General features: G+C 39.9%; 1 protein-coding gene and 2 long non-coding RNA genes across 4 annotated transcripts in view; 2 read left to right on the top strand and 1 right to left on the bottom strand.

The window, feature by feature from the left end:
* The window catches only part of LOC110493232 (uncharacterized), a 28,429-nt gene extending 20,927 nt beyond the window's left edge, over nucleotides 1-7,502 (top strand). The window contains 3 exon segments of the mRNA XM_021567503.3: nucleotides 1-4,561; nucleotides 4,667-4,729; nucleotides 5,711-7,502. Coding sequence (XP_021423178.3) covers nucleotides 1-4,561; nucleotides 4,667-4,729; nucleotides 5,711-5,832 — 4,746 coding nt within the window. The 3' untranslated portion in view covers nucleotides 5,833-7,502.
* A 3,982-nt stretch (nucleotides 7,503-11,484) lies between these two features.
* On the bottom strand, nucleotides 11,485-12,211 carry LOC118941126 (uncharacterized). The gene is made up of 3 exons (XR_005037417.2): nucleotides 12,076-12,211; nucleotides 11,904-11,978; nucleotides 11,485-11,752 (listed from the first exon to the last, which is right to left on the bottom strand). It is a non-coding gene; the product is annotated as an uncharacterized LOC118941126 (long non-coding RNA).
* A 3,671-nt stretch (nucleotides 12,212-15,882) lies between these two features.
* On the top strand, nucleotides 15,883-17,124 carry LOC118941125 (uncharacterized). Of its 2 annotated transcripts, none has more exons than XR_016487590.1 (2): nucleotides 15,883-15,990; nucleotides 16,728-17,124. It is a non-coding gene; the product is annotated as an uncharacterized LOC118941125 (long non-coding RNA). The 2 variants fall into 2 exon arrangements; XR_005037415.2 differs by having other exon boundaries at nucleotides 16,499-17,124.
* Nucleotides 17,125-20,583: the final 3,459 nt, after the last annotated feature.

Here is a 20,583-nt window from a genome sequence, read left to right as displayed (position 1 = left end):
GGTCAATGCCTACCACACAGCGGACAAGTAACCAGTGGAGGTTACTGGAGTGGACCGACCCTCAATCAACAGGCTTCAATGGTTAACATAAACTCATCTCAGCATTCACCCACCAGAGAGCAAGTTCTGATGGGTACTAGTCCCCTTTTGACATCACTCTGGACTAACAATGCAGCGGCTCCTCAATCAACTGGTGTTACATCACAAAGTGGAAACCATCACACCTTGCCCGGAAGGGTTAACAGTGTAGCTCTTCCCACTTTCCAGCAGGGACAGGGGTTTTTGGGTGTTAAAAATAACAATCCACAGAGGCTCGTTAAGGATGGTCATGGTGCAACCATTCACTGCCCCCCTCATATTAATGCACCACTGAATGCAAATGTTATGTATCATATAAGCCCAGCGAGTGGCAGTCAGCAGCTTGTACTTGGCAGACAAGATGGGGCCTCCAGTGGTACCTCTGCTTCTCTTGCAATGGGTAGGAGCCCCAACCATGTAAATCATGTAGTGAGTGGGCAGGATTCAAGAAGGATAGCAGTTCAAGCTCCTCATCAGGGAAACCCACAAACACCAAACTCTTTGCAAAGTGCACAGGAAACAACATATAACCAACTGTTGTATTTACTTCAAAATCAGAACAATGACAGCAGGACTGAGATGAACAGGGTTCAACATGGAGCACCTGTCCACACTGGCTCATCAAACCACAGTCAGATGTATCCCTCTCAACTTCTCACTGGCATCAACAACCAGGTCAATGTACCAAATGCTGCAATGGGAATGCCAATGCATAACATTAGCCAGAATCCTCAGTACAATGTACAAAGTACAAAGTATAACCCCCCTTTTAATAATTCTCCAAGACATGTCCCCATCTGCCCTAAAAGCCTTCCCATCCCACCACAACAGAACAGACTCCCATCTTATTGTGCAAATAATAACAGTCAGTTAGGGCCCATTGGAAATAATGCACACCATGCCTCTCATCCTAGGCTCCATATCCAAGGCACAGTCCCTACCCTACATTACAAGCCAGACTGCACCAATGTTCTGGTATCCAACACTGGACCATCTCCATCTGTGCCAAACTATAGTATACAGTCCTCAGTCCAGCACAACCGTGAAACCGCGCCTCCACCATACCCAGTCCAGCAGATACGTAAGTCCGCGCCTCCACCATACCCAGGCCAGCACTCCCATGGGCCCGTCCTGAACAAGACAGAACATGTGGTTGGGGCAGGAGCACATTTTCTGCAACACTTGCCTAACCAAGGCGCAGCCCCTACCCTACATTACAAGCCAAAAAACAATTATGTTCAGTTATCCAACACTGGACCATCTTCATCTGTGACAAACCATGGTATGCTGTCTTCAGGCCAGCGAAACTGTGAGTCTGTGACTCCGTCACACCCCATAAGACAGGGCTATTACATAACAGTAACAGAGGACGAAAGTGGAAATGGATTTAGAACAGAAAATTGTATTTTCATAGGAGATAAACCTAATGAAAGTGCTCTGGTCTCGCAAGGATCATCTGCAAGTAATGCCCCCTCTGTTCTTACGGCACAGAAGGCCATTGCAGTTGTACAACCACTATCGCAGTGTATGCAGACAAACACACCTCTACATGTGTCTGATAAAATCTCCTTGACCACCCAAGCTATGTCTTTCTTAACAGGTGTTGGAAATGTGAGGAAACCTGGGGAACATTCTTGTGTCCAAAGTCCATCACAAGGCCAAACAACCCTTGCTCGATCTGCTTCTTTGACAAATGAATCAGAACAAGAAGTGCCCAGGATCAGACTAGAATCAGGGGCTGATAAAACATTGACTCAGGGTTCAGAAACTTCTGATGTTGAAATGGCCAAGACATATTCATGTTTTAAGTCTCAACGGTCATTATCAAATGGGTTACGTGCAGAGAAATTTGATTCTCAACCATTATCTAATGTGGAATGTCAAGCCACTCTGAGAAAAGAGTTAGCTGACACAGAAATGACCACTCATGTGAATGTTAACCAATTGAGTGAGGAAACAAATGAAAAAGTCGATTCCGATGAGGACATTTTTGATTTGTCCTCCATTCCTGTAATCAAATGGACCCTTGGTAAATTGAAGGAGTTGGTAGATACTGTGCAACGTCAAAAATGCACTGCCACACCAGTTGAAAGCAAAATACTAAGCCTCTATTGGGATGGAGATGGGCCAAAGCTTATGGATGCTGCAAGATCTGGTATGTTACAAAATATAATGCAAGAGGTTAGATCTGTGTGTGGTGACGATGACGATATGTCATCACAGTCTGTCATATTTTCACAAGCCAGGCGCAAAAACTGGGGTCAAGTTGAAGAGAAATGTGCTATTCTTAAACATGATTCTGTTCACCCCGAGTTCCCGGCACAAGAGTCATCATGGTTGAACACAAATAAGCAGCTTGATGACATAGACAAGGAGTTTGGATTCCCATGGTCACTAAGATATGACCAAAAGACTCTTCAAAGAGGAGATGAACAACCAAAACTGATTTGTACCGAAAATGAAAAATCTACAGCCTCTGCCATTGACATGCAGACTGAGGTCACTCAGGCGACGAGACCAACACCCTCTGATTCTGATGCTAAAGAAATTCAAGGGTCAGGTTTGGCACACAGTTCCACCCAGACCCTCTCACTGGTTAAGAGAGAAAAAGCAGGTATCATTTTTAGTGACCCATTTTCCTCCCTGGAGATCAACGTGCTGACACCAGAAGAGGCTTTGCAGTTTTTCAGTGGGCAGCTACTACAAGATGAAGTGAACGAAGACCTGTTGGAATTGCCAATGGAAATGGATGCGGAGCTGATTGAGTTGAAAGATTACTCAGTGGAGGATAAATCATCTGAGAGGGTAGATGTGAAGTTGACTGATTTAAAACTCAAAAACAAAGGGGATGTCCAATCAGAAGATTACTGTTGCCTCTCTCGTTGGATGTCAGTGTTCAGTGGGTCCACCAATTCTTCGTCCTGCAAATGCCAATACAAGACGAAATTGGGTTCAGCAAAGGCCACTCTGAATGCGACGGCATTGGTTGAGGTAACATTGTCTGTTGAACCCAGCACAACAAAAGCAGAACAAAGGGAATGCGTGCATTTGTGTAAATCAAATGGCACAGCAGAAGAAAAGCGTGAAGAGAATCCTGTAAAAAATGTGAATCCTCAATCTTGGAAATCTACAGGCATTGAAGAATGCCAAACAATTGTCTTGTCTGATAGAAAATCTGAGACTGCTCACATATACACAAATGGGGTGAAGAGCTTGCCTTTGTCAAAAGCCCCAGCACTGCAACTCCCCATCAACCACACAAACATTGTTGAAATTGAAGAGGTCTTCTCGCGTTATGAAGACTTAATCAAAGTAGCCACCTCAATGTCGGAGCTAGTTTGGGACGATGTACAGCCAAAGCAGAAACTACCAGGTCCGTTCCAGAAACATGTGGAATGTGTACAAGAACTTGGTGTTATTTTGGAAGAAGGAAACCCTAGAGGTAGTGAAGTCGTTCCTACAGCTCCCATTCCTACTTCTAATCTGCAACCTGAAGCAACAGACAAAATCGGTTTCCTTACATCACTTTCCTTGGCACAAAGATGTCACAAACATCTATCTCCTAAAACAAATTGTAGCTACAAGGTTAAACAAAAAGGAGTTGGACTCAAGAGAAGATGTGTTGAAAGTCCTCATTCAAATGTGCCTGTCCCAAGAAAGCAAAGGAAAATGAGGGACGGATTAGGTCCCTCCTTTCACCTTGTTCCTGAGGTCAACTTGACTGATGATGATGATGAAGATTTTGAGCCCCCCAATACAACTACTTCTAAGTCTTTGGAAGAAGAGAAACATTCAAAAGGTAGCAATCTCCAGAAGCCAACAGAACATGGAATTGGGAACAACATTTGCAGGGTTGGCACAGTAAGTCTAGCCTTGTTTGGTTCCACGCTCCAACGCAAGGACCATAATGCTTCTCGAGCCAGACCTTTTGCAGACAATGCTCCAGCACCTCCTGTAACCCTCAGTGTGAATGTCAACTCCTGGACAACGGAGCCCTCCGAGACCAGTCCTCCAGTGGAAAGCCCAATCAAACAATGGATCTTAAGCGAGTGGAATAATAGTTTTATCCCGACAAAGACAAAGTCCAGGGGCAAAGTGCCAAGACTACAAAACAGAAGAGGCGTTGCTCCAAAAATGATTTGTGCTGAAATGGCTAAAAAGATTGTTGCCCTCACCAACACAGATGGAGGTGCATTATCCTCTGAAAGGCGAGCCACACCAGAAAGAACTGTAAAGGCCAAACAGACTTTGCGGCGCATTGAAAGAGAAAGAATCTTAAGCGGCCTGAAACTCAGACTGAAGAAATCTAGGATTGAGGCAGTGCCATCCGGTATCCCTGATATAGTGGAAAAGGGTAAATATGAAATCGGAAACCCTGCTTCTTTGCCTCGTGAGGAGAACAGTCTTATGTTTAGTGTGCTGCCGGAGTCATTCAACTTCAAAGAAGTCATGGACCCTCTGACACAGACAGGTTCAATGAATGGTAAGTAATACCAACACAGATATGCTTGCTCCTAGTCCAGTTAATGTTACCTGTAATTAGACATTTATTCATGCTCTTTTCACATTGAAACACTTTTTCCATCAGACATGGCTGGTCCAGTTGCTGTGAAGGCTGAGAATCCTAAGGCAATAGTCCAAAAATCCAAAGGTAATAAAGCATGCTGTCTATTCAACCATGTGTTGAAAATGTACTGTACAGTGGCGCAAAAAAGTATTTAGTCAGCCACCAATTGTGCAAGTTCTCCCACTTTAAAAGATGAGGCCTGTAATTGTCATCATGGGTACACTTAAACTATGACAGACAAAATGAGAAGAAAAAAAATCCAGAAAATCACATTGTAGGATTTTAAATGTATTTATTTGCAAATTATGGTGGAAAATAAGTATTTGGTCACCTACAAACAAGCAAGATTTCTGGCTCTCACAGACCTGTAACTTCTTCTTTAAGAGGCTCCTCTGTCCTCCACTCGTTACCTGTATTAATGGCACCTGTTTGAACTTGTTATCAGTATAAAAGACACCTGTCCACAACCTCAAAACAGTCACACTCCAAACTCCACTATGGCCAAGACCAAAGAGCTGTCAAAGGACACCAGAAACAAAATTGTAGACCTGCACCAGGCTGGGAAGACTGAATCTGCAATAGGTAAGCAGCTTGGTTTGAAGAAATCAACTGTGGGAGCAATTTATTAGGAAATGGAAGACATACAAGACCACTGATCATCTCCCTCGATCTGGGGCTCCACGCAAGATCTCACAATACTTATTTTCCACCATAATTTGCAAATAAATTCATTAAAAATCCTACAATGTGATTTTCTGGATTTTTTTTCTCATTTTGTCTGTCATAGTTGAAGTGTACCTATGATGAAAATTACAGGCCTCTCATCTTTTTAAGTGGGAGAACTTGCACAATTGGTGGCTGACTAAATACTTTTTTGCCCCACTGTATGTATTGTGGCCGCTGCCTACATTGCATTTTCCATATCTTTGTAAGGAAAGCATTTCTTGTATCTATTCAGTTTGTTCTCTATCTCCATTTATTCCTTTCTGTCAAATATGAGGATGTAGGTTTTTGTTTTATTTTTTTTAACATTTATTGTAACAAATGAATTATTACTCCATTTAGGTGTATGGTCTGTTGGCATTCAGAAGAGATATTGTCCTCTCACCTCTTTGACCACTAAAGTTCCCAAGACTTCCTCCACCACCTTCCAGAAGTTTCAGAAGAAATTCAAGCAGAAGAAGTAGGACTGGCAGCTGACCCACGACAAATTGTATTGCTTCCAGTTATGGACTGGGGGAGTGGAGTGAGGGCTGTCGGATGACAATCTGATTCTTGTACCTTGTTTCCCATGGAAATATATGTACAATTTTTGTTTTTAATGACAAATGTTCATAACCAATGTATTTTCTTTGGGAATGCAGAAATTGACCTCATTGTGGTAAGGTTGGCAGCTCATAATACAGTTATTATTTACTGTAGTTAGCGTTTACATTCTTAAGTGACTGAGAATTTATCTGACAGTGTCCTCTCTACCTCAGGCCTGACAGTTGTTGGTTACACTTTTCTTGGCTCTGTTATTTACTTAACAAATAAGGAACACTCAATGTGCACTTATAAATCAGAACAATTTTAATCAAAATACAGCTGTAGACAGAAGTCAAACATCACACATACAACTGATGTCTCTCCTGAGTTCTGCCAAATAGGAAAAGTCCAAGTTGCTTTTAATATGCTTGCAGTCAACCCCTAGTGATGTAAATGCCTACGTCATTACCTTCTTCTCATGAGTCAAAGTTTATGCATACACAGCTATTCAAACAATAGTTCCAGTGTTATCTAAAGGCTCAGCAGTAAATGTCCACTCCCCAAGTTGATTTATGGTGGTATGTCTGACTCGTCTCTTATCTCTTTCACTCCCCTGCAGGGTTCTGTGTCTATGAATCTCTTATCTTTGAGGCACTTTCTCACAGACACCTTGTTTTGACTGCAATAACTCACATCTCTCAGACCGTTTCTTATAAGAAGCAGAGACTAGAAAATAACTGGAACAATATTACACCTTATAATGCACATATATTGTTAATCTGTAGTCTAGGACCCTATAAATGTAACCCTTCCCCTTCTATTAATACAACCTAAGCATAACCAATTATTATTATACATCAAACATTTGGTGCAGCCCAAGTCATGACCCCAAGTTGACCCCATCACAGGCAACATTGCGAAACTTAATCTAATTTAAAAACCCTAAACTAAAGTTTTGTGTGTCATTGGATGGCTGTTTTTGTAATGTTTATTTTCTTGTCAGTGTTGTAGCTGACATTTTTGGGGGGTAAACAGTATTTTATGCAAACCTCATGTTTACTGTTTTGAACTATGCAAAATTGACTGCGGTTTGTATGAATTTGTAAGATATCATTCTGCCCACCTCTCTACTGTTCCCTTTTACAATCTTATAACAAGTGGGTACCTTACCAATAGTTATTTTTCTGGCTTTTAAATCGATTCCGTTTGACGCGGGAGGAACAGTATTGTATGATTTAGAGATACTAAGCCAGCTGAAACAAGGTTGCTTTGCAGTATTCTGGATGCATATAGCAGGAAAACTGTATGTATTTGTTCTACCTAGTGTTATTTCTTTATGTTGGTATATGTTATTTGTTTCTATAAAAAAAATGTACACTTAAAAAAATATATTGTCAGCAGCATCCTTCACTTGGCTCTTGTTGATTTTATAGGGGACTAAAGTAAGACAGGCAGGGTGCATTCTTACCAGAGGTGTCTGTTGGTTAGGTGTGACTGCTAACCCTTTTTATGGTTAAAAGAAGGCTATATAGACTAAAGTGTAGTACTGGGATGCAAACTCAAAATGTAATACATTTCTAATCTGCAATTCTAAATATCTGACATGGTACACGTGTGTATTCTTTTTTTTAAGCCCATAACCATGTGTGTGAGGTGTTTACTTTTGTTTCAAAGTTAATCATCTTTAAACACCAGTCTCAACATCAACAGTGAAGAGGCGACTCCAGGATGCTGGCCTTCTAGGCGGAGTTGCAAAGAAAAAGCCATATCTCAGACTGGCCAATAAAAATTAAATATTAAGATGGGCAAAATAACACAGACACTGGACAGAGGAACACTGCCTAGAAGGCCAGCATCCCGGAGTCTCCTCTTCACTGTTGACGTTGAGACCGGTGTTTTGTGGGTACTATTTAATGAAGCTGCCAGTTGAGGACTTGAGGTGTCTTTCTGAAACGAGATACTCTAATGTACTTGTCCTCTTGTTCAGTTGTGCACCGGGGCCTCCCACTCCTCTTTCCATTCTGGTTATAGCCAGTTTGCGCTGTTCTGTGAAGGGAGTAGTAAACTGCGTTGTACGAGATCTTCAGTTTCTTGGCAATTTCTTGCATGGAATAGCCTTCATTTCTCAGAACAAGGATAGATTGACGAGTTTCAGAAGAAAGTTATTTGTTTCTGGCCATTTTGAGCCTGTAATCGAACCCACAAATGCTGGTGCTCCAGATACTCAACTAGTCTGAAGATGGCCAGTTTTATTGCTTCTTTAAATCAGCACAGGTTTTCAGCTGTCCTGACATATTTGCAAAATGGGTTTTCTAATGGTCAATTATCCTTTTAAAATTATAAACTTGGATTAACTAACACAACGTGCCATTGGAACACAGGAGTGTTGGTTGCTGACAATGGGCTTCTGTACACCTATGTAGATATTCCATAAAAAATCAGCCGCTACAATAGTCATTTACAACATTAACAATGTCTACACTGTATTTCTGATACATTTTATGTTAATGGACAAAAATGTGCTTTTCTTTCAAAAACAAGGATGTTTCTAAGTGACCCCAAACTTTTGAACGTTAGTGTATATGGATAGAAACATTACCCCCAGGTTGAACTGGGGGAGGTCATCAATAATCTGGTAATGTGAAATTTCCTGGCAATGATTGATGCCCAGTACAATTCTACAAACACTTGTCACAAATTACTAAAGCCTGTTACTTATGTTCACAGCAGCTATTAGTACAAAAGCAATCTCTACTGAATTTTTTTACATAATCCATCATACCAGGAACTTGGAACGCTCCAAAAGTGGCAGTATCGTTAGATGCTGAAAAAAATATTTGGAGTAGAATGGGCATAAAAAAGTAGTTTTTTTGTCTGTTATCTTGTTGGATTGAGCTATTGTATCATCATTTAAGTTATCAAGGGAGACAAGGATGCTGTCTGTCGTTATCTATTTGCTTTAGCCACAGAACACACAACGCCACCGTTGCAGGAACAATCCATCACAGCTGCTTACTGCCAGAGGCCAACCAACAGGATACATCCAGACAGACTGGACTCAAGCAAGAAGTGTGGGAGCTAGTGTAATATATTATTGATAGGCTGGGCAGATGCTATACTGAAGTAGCAAGGACATAAGCACGAAGGCGTACATTAAGCTGAACATAAGTGCAAAGGCCAAAGCCAGAAGCACTTAGGACACCAGGACAAATCAATACTAGAAGGACACACCAAGGAGAGTGCTTGCCAACGGACCAACAGATGGGACATAAGCATGATAGATATATAATTTTTTTTAGGACATGAAAGGGTCCTGCCACCATTATAAACTAACCAAAAGCAGAGATGGGCGTGAACAAGCAAGAAACTTGAACTAAAAGATAATGGTGGCAGAAGGACTGAGGGAAGGAACTTCATTTGCATGTGGGATAGACTGATATGCTGTATGTGTATAAAAGCAGGGCCAGTGCTCAAGGAAAACGGTTGTTCCGCAGACCAACACGGCTTATGAATTCACAAGTTCTTGTAAGTGTCATATTTCTAAGACAATTTCCACCACAGAAGACATAGGGAACCATTATCTTGGGAATTATGTTATGTGAGATCAAATGCATAACATGAGTGAACTGGTGCGGATCTCAAAGATTATTTTTTTTTACCTTTATTTAACATGGCAAGTCAGTTAAGACCAAATTCTTATTTTCAATGTCGGCCTAGGAACAGTGGGTTAACTGCCTGTTCAGGGGCAGAACGACAGATTTGTACCTTGTCAGCTCAGGGATTTGAACTTGCAACCTTTCGGTTACTAGTCCAATGCTCTAACCACTGGCTACCCATGAACACAGGGAAATATCATTCATTTTTTTAAATTGTTTTTTTACTTTGACACATGAAATGTACTGTATCCAAAGTAACCATGTGATTTAATATTGCACGTTATCTATATCAGAGAAGGCTGGTGGGAGGAGCTATAGGAGGGCAGGCTCATTGTAACGGCTTGAATGAAATATATGGCATGGAGTCAAACACATTGTTTCCATGAGTTTGTTTTTGGTACCATTCCATTGATACCATTCCCATTACAATGATCCATTCCTCCTATAGCTACTCACACCAGCCTCCTCTGGAATATATATATATATAGCAAGCTAAACATTTCTCCCTACTGAAAAGCCAATTCTGACGTGTTTTACGAAACTCATAAGAATTGCCTCTGGCCTGCGTTGAAACGGCTGCCAGTTTATGCGCATCTCTATTCTCCTGAACACGCAACAAAGCCGCATGCTCACACGACACCCAAACATTAGTTTGTTTATGTTTCTCCAACTGTACCATGGTAATGAATGTGTCCGGAGTCGGGAAGAGACAGACAGCCTGCATTTCTCAGCCAGTCGAAATCATGAATCACCTGCTATCATTTTTATGGATATATACAAAGAAATGTCAATTGAAAAAAGGTGAAACGAAGTACCGAGGTAAAAACAGTTTCATTTGGATTTTCGACGGATATTCACGCTTTCAAACCTCAATAGCTTTCAAACCACTTGAGCCACAGACTCCAAATAAGTATCAAGATGTTGGAAAATTGCGCACAACATTGCACAGCTATTTTCACGATTTGGACATTAATTCGCTTTCCAAAGCTAATAAACATGTGGAAATGTGAGCAGCATTTTGTATTACTAGTTGAATTCGATATGGAATGTAAACAAAGTACAAACTTTCTTACATTTCAATAGTACTTGACTCAAACAAGGTTCAGAATGTCCACTGACTACCCTTCTATACTGCACAACCTTTGATTTGTTCATTTTCATCTCACACGTTTTTACATATACTTTCGCATTTCAATAGTTCCTTGGTCATGTGACCTACTGATTTCAAACAAGGTTCAGAATGTACAGTCAGTGGACCTACACATTGCACACCATTTCATTTGTCAATTTTCACCTCACACGTTTTTACATTCATTTTTCAAACTTTATAATTTCAATAGCTCCTTGGTCATGTGACCTAATGACTTCAAACAAACTTCAGAATGTCCACGGACTAGCCTTATATATTGCACACTCTTGTTTGTGTTCTGTAAAATCACGTAGTGTAATGTACATTTTTCATAGTTTTACATGTCAATGGCTCCTTGGTCATGTCAATTACACACCTAAGAAGCGTGCAGTGGATATACACCCATATTGCATAACCTCTAGTCATGTATCTTCTATATTGTTGTAAATTAATATTAGTTTGACAATTCGGGGGTTCAGTCCAGTGTTGTGTTAACCCTTTTCTTTAATATTTATCTATAATAATTGGTAGTTCTAAGTACTTATTTTCCCTGTTTTTTATTTTGCCACAGTATTTAACAGCGGTACACAATAAGAGAGGGACAGATAATATTTCCTTTCGTCGTTAATATCCATCATAAATGAAAAGGGAAAAGTACGAGAGTCATGCTAAGAATTGTCCAAAGCAGGGATGGAGAGTGAGCTAGTGAGGTAGGCTGCAGTGGGCTTGCTGGTCAATACATATACTGAGCATGTAACCACAGTAATGGTGGCCAGAAAATCAATGAATAAAAATTGAATATTGACAAATTAAGCAGAAATTGTAGACCTTTAATATTTTCCAACATGTCAACAGACACTTAACTTAAATTAAGTATGAAACATTTCACAGTGTTAACTTTCTCTTTATCCCTAGTTGATGTACATTTCAGAGCCTCTTCAGTGTGGATGGGGTATAGCATACATTTTCAACAACAAAGACATCACTTCCAGTTCCAGTTTCTTCACTCTGAACTCTTGTCTTCATTCGTAGGCACAGCACATGGAATCACTGTTGGCATGCAAAACATTCAGTCTAAAACAAAACAAAGCGTAACATGTTATAAATAATATCAAATATCAATGCAGTATGACAAATTAGCCATCCATTGTGTTATATCATAAATTGTCTTACATGCCGTCACTGTTGGCAAAAGATTATAAACATGTTAAATAAAGTTACTAACCCAGTCAGTCTTTGGCCCACATCCAGGGTTCTTTATCAGTGGCAAACATGAAGCAGTTGTTGGCTTTGTTGAACTCTGAAATCATAGGCATGAACTGAACATGTGGTTGTCCCACACAACTACATAAAAATAAAGAATTTACATTTACTTTGAATTAAATGTCATTACACACCAGACATTTTGAATATATCCTCAGCCATTTCTTTTTGCAGTTGCTCCATGTGTTTTTGCGAAGGTTCTATATCAATTTGGGAGGGGATAAAATAGAGTTGTTTGACCTAATTGTCACATAACAGCTAACCATTCATCATTGAAAATATAACTATCAAACCTGCATTACAAAGACCCCACAGCTGAAGGTGTCATGCTGCATGGTGTGAGTTATTTCCCTCCTTTCTACTTTATGTCCACCCAGTTGTCTTTTCCATGGCACGATCTTCTCATTTTGAAGTATTCTCTTTTTTATGTAAACATAATGGGATTCTGATTAGTTATAGGCAAATGAATACACAGGCCAAACAAAACTGTATGCTGATTTCCTTATCACTATAACCTAGTAGAGTTAATTTCCTTTATGCCCCATTCTACACACAGCCTAAATTATAGACACTGAACCATTTACAGGACAATAATAAAAGTAGCATATAGGATCCAACCCTATCACAGAGTGAATAAATGTAGTGTTTGTAGACTTAAAGAAAAAAAATATTAAGTGACAGTTTCATCAGTACGTGCTTAAATAAAGAAAGTCATATCACAAAGATCACAGATACTTCTATTTGCAATAGCAATTTATGATATATGCAGTTGAGGAATATTCCATGTACCAACACTACATGTAGGACGGACATAAGACATTCCCACATACAGTATATATGTACATAGAGGCATTTTTCAGCTATGATTTTATCTGGAATGGATATGACAATGGGGCAGGACAGGACGTAATACACCCTTACGCCAATCTACTTTTTGATCTTCTTGACTTTTTATCTGGTAAACTGCTACTATGTGTCAAGAAAAGAGCCCCAATTAGGGTTGGTGTACTCCAGTAAAAAAAAAGGCTAGTTTAGAGTAAAAACGATTGCCCTGTGTTCATAGGGGCATGAGAGACTAGTTAGTCTATGGTAGAATTGAGTTGGCACTTTATTGGCCCAAACATCCACAGACCCACAAGGTTGAGGTTACTCATGGACAGTAATTAGTAAAAATACAAAGAAGGATGTCTCTCATACCTCTGGCACTTTAGTCAGACTGCCAGACTATATAAAATGTTTATGATGGGGCCGACAATGGAGTTGCCACAGAGACCAATCAGGAGAGAATACAAACAGGTCAAGGGTGCCAATTGAAAGTCAAGGGGTGTGTCTGTGCCTTTTGGATTACTCTCTCTTTACAGAGAACCCCTGTGGTTCAAGTCAAGAGCTACCCTTCCCCTTTCAGTCTGCTCTGCGCATGTCTGAAAGTGACAGTCAGCAACCACATTCACATTGTCATAAAAAAATATTACACTTATGAATGTATGTAAAATGCTAATATGTATTAGATACAGTACAATGGAAAAACTATAGTCCACTGACTACATAAGGGTAGTCAGTGGACATTCTGAACCTTGTTTGAAATCAGTAGGTCACATGACCAAGGAGCTATTGAAATTTGAAAGTTTGAAAAATTAATGTAAAAACATGTGAGATGAAAATGGACAAACTAAATGGTGTGCAATGTGTAAGCCCACTGACTGTACATTCTGAACCTTGTTTGAAGTCAGTAGGTCATATAACCGAGAGCTATTGAAATTCAAAAATGTAAATAAATATTTTAAAATACTGCGAAATGTAAATTGACCAAAAAAAAGTGTGTGCAATGTGTGTCTATGCCATCAGGTTAGCTACAACCAGTTTAGAAAGTTTTAGGAGTAATGGTTTTAAAAAGAGCTATTGAAATTTGAACAATTTGATTTGTCACTATGTTGACAGTCCCTAACTGCTGTTGGTGAACGTGAGGAAAACTAGGCGAATATCCGTCGAATATCCAACCTGAAACTGTCTTTACCTCGGTAAATGAAGTGCAGCTAGTTTGCAGTCTTTCCAGCTTCAGTTTGAAGTGATTGTTTTAGCTGTGTTGTTGGCTAGCTTCTCTGAACAGTGACCTGACGAGTGAGCACATTTTCTATGCCATTAGCTCATTGTTATCGATGTTCCAAATACATGTCACTAGAAAACAGCTTAAGCAAATGCAAGTGCAGTTACTTTGTTGTGATTCTGGCTGCACTTTTTAACGTGACTGTAAATTAGACGTAGTTGGCTACAGTAGCAAGCAAGGGATAAGAACGTTGCCTTCCAGTATGGCAATGGAACATTTAGAATGAACAACTGGGTCACATCCATAGATACAGAACAAAAAGACCAGCCAGCTTGGGTAGCAACTCTAGATTTGTGTCGGGACTATGTCTTGAGGAAGGATGAAATAGTAACATTTTTAATAAATATGTAAATTATTATTTGAATATGTTGGTAACCAGTTGTATAAAAATGATAATGCCCTCAAAGCCGGTGTTTCGAGGATATTGGCACTGTGGTGAACGCGCAAGCACACTCACTCAATTCTTCATTGCTGCGACTTGCTTGCTAGTTGGGATTTGATCATGTTATGTTGCGTTTCATTTTATTTTTTTATGTCGGTTTGATCGCGGGGGAGGCACTAGTAATGTCTTCAGTTTTCAGTTTGGCTATTTGTTTTAAGTGTATTAGTCTATAAATAAATCTCTTTGCCAAAATTCGTCATCTCTCCCATGTCTTTTTCGACTAGTAGTTATTCTGAAATGTTTATTGCTTGCCTACAATTTACTCCCTCCTCTGTGTTTAATATAACACACATCCATGCCTATCCTGGGGTCTATCCTGGCACACTTCAGCGAGGCCTGGCACACTTCAGAATAATTTTGGTGACCTATCGTGCCCTCTGATGTGTGCCACAGGAAGTATTAGACTAGTCACAAAAGGAAGTGGTTATTTCAGCAATAATAGTTTTCAGAGCACTCTACTGTTCTCTACCCATCCCTCAATCCCCCATCCCATCGTGCTTTTCCCTCTTATGGCTTTTCCTTTAAAAAAAGTAATCTTTTTCTGTTTTAGCTTTTAAGAATGTAGGTACAGTAGTAATAATAAAATAATAATAAAAAATAAAAAAATTACTCTGGGTGAAAAAGGAAGTTCAAATATATAAGTCAACATGAGTGCATATCCAAAATCACAGTAAACTGTTCTAATAATATTTTTTTTAAATAAGAAAAAATGAATAAATGTATAATAATATAATAAACAAAACTATGACTGAATGTGCCTCCATGAAGAATCCCCTCCCCAATAGGTCACTTCGCCCTCAATAGGACACCCCCAGCACCTCCACCATCCCCATCAACCTCCCCCCACCCCATGCCCCATGCCCCTCAACCACAAAACACAATAATGATAATAATAATAATAATTGAAATAAAAAAGATATACACACAGATGTACAGTATATATCCATAAACATATTCACAGGACACTCAACTTATCTCTTATATCTTGTCCTACATTATCTATTTTCCTTCACAGTTGTGAATTATAAAGATTGTAATGATATTAATAGGCAGTCAACCGAGCAAGCTTTCTACATTGACACCTTTGAAATGACTGGCATTTGGGGGAGCAAGAAATGTGTGTAAAATGTGTGTGTGCCATATGTGTGTGTAATATGTGTGTGTGATGTGTGTGTCTTTCTGTCTGTCTAAACTTGAAATGTTATGCTGCCATCCCAGAAGAGGGCACTGTTCCTCGACCCAATGGGGGAAAGTGCCGGAAAGATAAAAAGATGCCAGGTCAAGGTCATTTTACAATGGAATGAATAGTCTTCGAAATGCTATGCTGTTATTTACCTCTATATTGTAATCAATAAAGTGTTTCAAAATGCTGTACTTGTATTAACATATATGTTCAGATCATTCCTGAGAGAGAAGGGGGGTAAAATCTCCAAATGGGCGTGTGGTACCCTTCCTCACCCATGCCAACAAGAGGCTACTTCTTGTGGAGTCTTTGCCTTGAAAGTAAGTATGAGAGTATATACATAAGTAATGCACAATTAACCTACTGAAAGTATACTGACTAAAAGGCTAAACAGAACTGTCAAATTATATTATAGCTGTGTCGTTGTAGTCTTGCGAATTAGAATCTTAAGTGTAACATATTTTTTGGGGGGAAAACTGAAATGCCCATCAAATTATTTTCCCAGTTTGCTGAATGTGTTCTGAAGGAGGAGTCGATTGTCTTTTTAAATACGGACAAAGATGTTAACATCATGAGAGAAGAAATAGCACTCACTCTCCTCCAAAACACTCTTATGTTCAATTTGTAATTTAAAATAATTGGAGATAAATAAACATTTATATGGATCTTTCAAGGTTATCTTTGATCCAACTTCTGACTAGATGGCCAATAAAACACATGTATTTAAATATTTATGTTACAAGAAACCTTTACTATTCCCTTGTTCCCTGTTTGCTCAGAAAAATACATGTAAAGATGTATAGTCTACTTGACATTATGTTTTGCTAGATGATCTGAGCCAAATGTGGCACTTCTGTGGGGAGGTGGACAATAATGAGGAAGGCTGAGTAATTGCTTGTTCACTTCTAAAGGCACCTTTTTCCGAGTACGAATTTGTATAAGCAGTAATATTTCTAGAGGTAGTATCGTCTGCTTTGTCTGGTAATTAAATCATTGTAATTCAAGAAAATCTATTTAATGTTTTAAATATATTAACATTTTTCATCATAAATTTCAGATTGGTTGTGACTGCTGCCCACGATGGTTCAACCAGTCCTGTATGAAAACCATCCCATAATTGGAGGATTATGTCTGCGCTGCCTGTCAGGACTAGGTTAGCCTTGAGTTCCAGGCGACGGTATCACCTGGAAAACTTTCCATAAAAAGTGAACTAAATGTTCAGTCAAGCTGTTGCAGCTTTCCAATATTTGTTTGTTATTTATTGTGTTTTTATATTTGATTTATTGTCATTTTATATCTTATTATGCAAAGATTGAAATTTGTGTTTCTTATTTAATGTTTGTTTACAAACTTCACTTTCTGTGATGTTTTTGTGTTATTGGGTGATAATATTTGTGTATTATCTTTATTTTAAACATTACAAAATGTTTCTAAAATAAATGTTTATGTTTCTTTATACTCTAATAATGCTTTCTGTGGCACACACTACTGGTCAACATGAGTAACCAAAATGATTCTGAAGTGTGCCAGGCCTTGCTGTCCCAAGACAGAAGGGGAGGGGAGAATTTCGGCAGGCAAGAAAATAGCCTTGCCCCCCCCCTTCAAGTCGCAGTAATGAAGAATTGAGTGCGTGCGCATTCATGAGAAGGGGGGGGGCTTTTTGGTACAACACCTGCCCTAACGGCATTCTTGCAGAAGTGCCATATGTGTTGCAATCTATGCAGACAGATACCTCAGTGACTTCATGGCTTTACCTGCAGGCATGAAAGACCAGCTGCTGCGAGTCATGTCATCACACCATGACCGACCTAAACATCAGTCCACTGCAGGTTCTGGAGAACTACTATGTGTGCAGGTTTTCTTCCCAGTCCAGTACTTATCTCGTCCACCTGCGGCTCTCTCACAATCATACCTGGGGAGGTGGTTCGCCCAGCACTAATCAAAATCGTGGTATTCATTCTGTGTTACTACTTGGCTAGAACCAACTCCTGATAGCGGTCTCAAAATCAGAGCGCTCTACATTGATTCTTATAAAGTCTAAATTGATTTATACTGCGCTTGCCCTCAGCTGATGCATCCTGGGACACACACGCTGGACATGCTGAACTGCAGAGTGTCTGACTCTGCCCACCGACAAATCCGGTGTCCGCTGCTCTGGAGGATCTGTCTGCAGGGCTACCCCCACCCACCTACAGGTGTCACCCGCTTTCCCTATTAGTCCCTGGGTATTTATTCCAGTGTTCCCTGTTTGTATGTTGCCAGTTCGTTTTGTCAAGTCAACCAGTGTTATTTTCCATGCTCCTGCTATTTATTATCTCTCTTTTGCAGTCCTCCCGGTTTTGACACTTGCCTGCCTTGACTCTGAACCCGCCTGCCTGACCATACTGCCTGCCCTGACCTTGAGCCTGCCTGCCACTTTGTACCTCCATCTCTCTGACCTTCGATTATAATAAATATCAGAGACTCAAACCATCTGCCTCCCATGTATCTGCATCTCGCCCTTATACTTATTAACTACCAAAAGTAACCATATCTGTGTTTAAAAATATAGTTTGTATATACTTTGTAAAATGTTTTACAACGTTCTGTTTGTCAGCACCTCTGCCAACATTATCTAGTGTGCAATAGCTCATGTTTTTACTGTATTGTAATTGTATTGTAAACAGAGGTGGTCAATACAATTACAATAATTTACTATACAACACTATGACAATGTAATGTAATACAATTACATAGCGCTCTACAACTTAAATTATGATTTGTTGGTTCTCTGGGTTCATCCTGTCATCTGCATAGGGGTTGTTGTCTTAACCCCAACCTGGCTTAGTTTCACAGATGCCAGGATGATTTAGAGACAATGAAGGATTATTCTAAACTCTTTCTGGCTATCTCTATCTCGGTTACACCCACCACATCTTGTCTATGGAATGCAGTTTTTAACTCATGTGTCAGCTCAAGCCATCTCTAGTGACAATACACCCAGATTAGCTGCAGGGATTGGACACCATAAAGACACAGCATTAGTAGAACAGAAATATCTTACTATTAGTTAAATATGAATTGTTAACCATTAATATCAAATAAATGAAGTAAATACTTAATTTCTCTCACAACATGTTCTCTGGAGTGACGAATCACGCTTCACCATCTCGCAGTCCAATGGACAAATCTGGGTTTGGCGGATGCCAGAAGAACGCTGCCCGAATGCATTGTGGCAACTGTAAAGTTTGGTGGATGAGAAATAATTATCTGTGACTGTGCATTCGGGCAGGTAGCATTCTCCTGGAATCCGCCAAACCCAGATTCGTCCATCGGACTGCCAGATGGTGAAGAGTGATTAGTCACTCCAGAGAACGTGTTGCCACTGCTCCAGAGTCCAATGGCGCCGAGTTTTACACCATTCCAGCTGACACTTGGCATTGCGCAAGGTGATCTTAGGCTTGTGTATGGCTGCTCAGCCATGGAAACCCATTTCATAATGCTCCTGACGTGCAGTTATTGTACTGGCGTTGCTTCCAGAGGCGGTTTGGAACTCCGGTAGTGAGTGTTGCAACTGAGGACAGACAATTTCTACTCGCTACAAGCTTCAGCACTCGGAGGTCTTGTTCTGTAAGCTTGTGTGGCCTACCACTTTGTGGCTGAGCCGTTGTTGCTCCTAGACATTTCCACTTCACAATTACAGCACTTACAGCACTTACAGTTGACTGGGGCAGCTCTTGCAGGGCAGAAATATGATGAACTGACTTGTTGGAAAGGTGTCATCCTATGACGGTGCCACTTTGAAAGTCAGAGCTCTTCAGTAAGGCCATTCTGTTGCAAATGTTTGTCTATGGAGATTGCGTGACTGTGTGCTCGTTTTTATATACCTGCCAGCGACGGGTGTGGCTGAAATAGCCAAATCCACTCATTTGAAACGGTGTCCACATACTTTTGTATATTTGGTGTATATCTGGTTAGTGCTTGTCCCCTGGCCAGTATATTGCCCAGAATGTAAGAGACGGGCCACAGTTCTGGTCTTGTATTCTAAAACCAACAATTTGGAGTGAGCAGTCTGAAATGCATTTCTGTGGTTAAGTAATGCTTACTTACTATTGCAGCGTTTTCTATAATAAAGTTATTTCTATCATTATCCGAGCCAAAGCCTTGAAGGTATCTATTTGTACTAGTGCAAAGTGCTTTGCAAATGTTCATGTAACCGTTGACTTTCAGGTACAAAACTCCAAAATGCTTGGTTAACATTACCTGCGCTGAAGACACCTATATTCGTCTGCTAAATAAGGACTAGCAATGGCCCAGTGCAGTGCTTTTTGTGGAAAAAAAATGTAAACTAAATGTATTGGCGTGTTTGCTAGCATTTGTAACTTGAGTCTGATAATTATCTGTACAAAACAGTTAGTCTAATGATACTTGTCGTACTCTAGATGGCACGGTATAATTAACTTGACAATGGAGACTGATGTACTATAACTTTTGGCTTTAAATCTGAAGCGTGGCAAGAATTGTCACTGTGCGCACTTCAAACTGAAAGACCGCTCATTAACATATCCCCTTGACCTTCAACCTCAAGAGTGATACTGATTGGCTGTTAAACATGGGAGTTATGGACTATCATTAAAGGTGTATAGCTCCATATATTACACTTGTGGAATATAAAAATACTTGCTTGATATGTTGGATGTTTTAAAGAAACACCCCTCAAGATAAGAGTGGAGCTGAATGGAGAGCGAGAACTTTCTCTGCTGAGTTTATAAAACTGTAAAGAGTGTTTTATGTACAATTGTCAACTAAATTAGATAAACTTCACTTTTTCAATAGTAGTAAAATCAATCTGTTCTTTTGTTTTTTGACATGCAGTCTCTCCCTACTCAAGTGCTGTTGGGGTATATAAACTACAGAGTCAGAGAATTTATCCC

This window comes from Oncorhynchus mykiss, chromosome 2 (genome assembly GCF_057628025.1).
Source record: "Oncorhynchus mykiss isolate SJ-2025 chromosome 2, ASM5762802v1, whole genome shotgun sequence".
Taxonomy (NCBI): domain Eukaryota; kingdom Metazoa; phylum Chordata; class Actinopteri; order Salmoniformes; family Salmonidae; genus Oncorhynchus; species Oncorhynchus mykiss.
The sequence above is the reverse complement of the archived record's forward strand: the minus strand, read 5'-3'. Positions and strand labels throughout refer to the sequence as shown.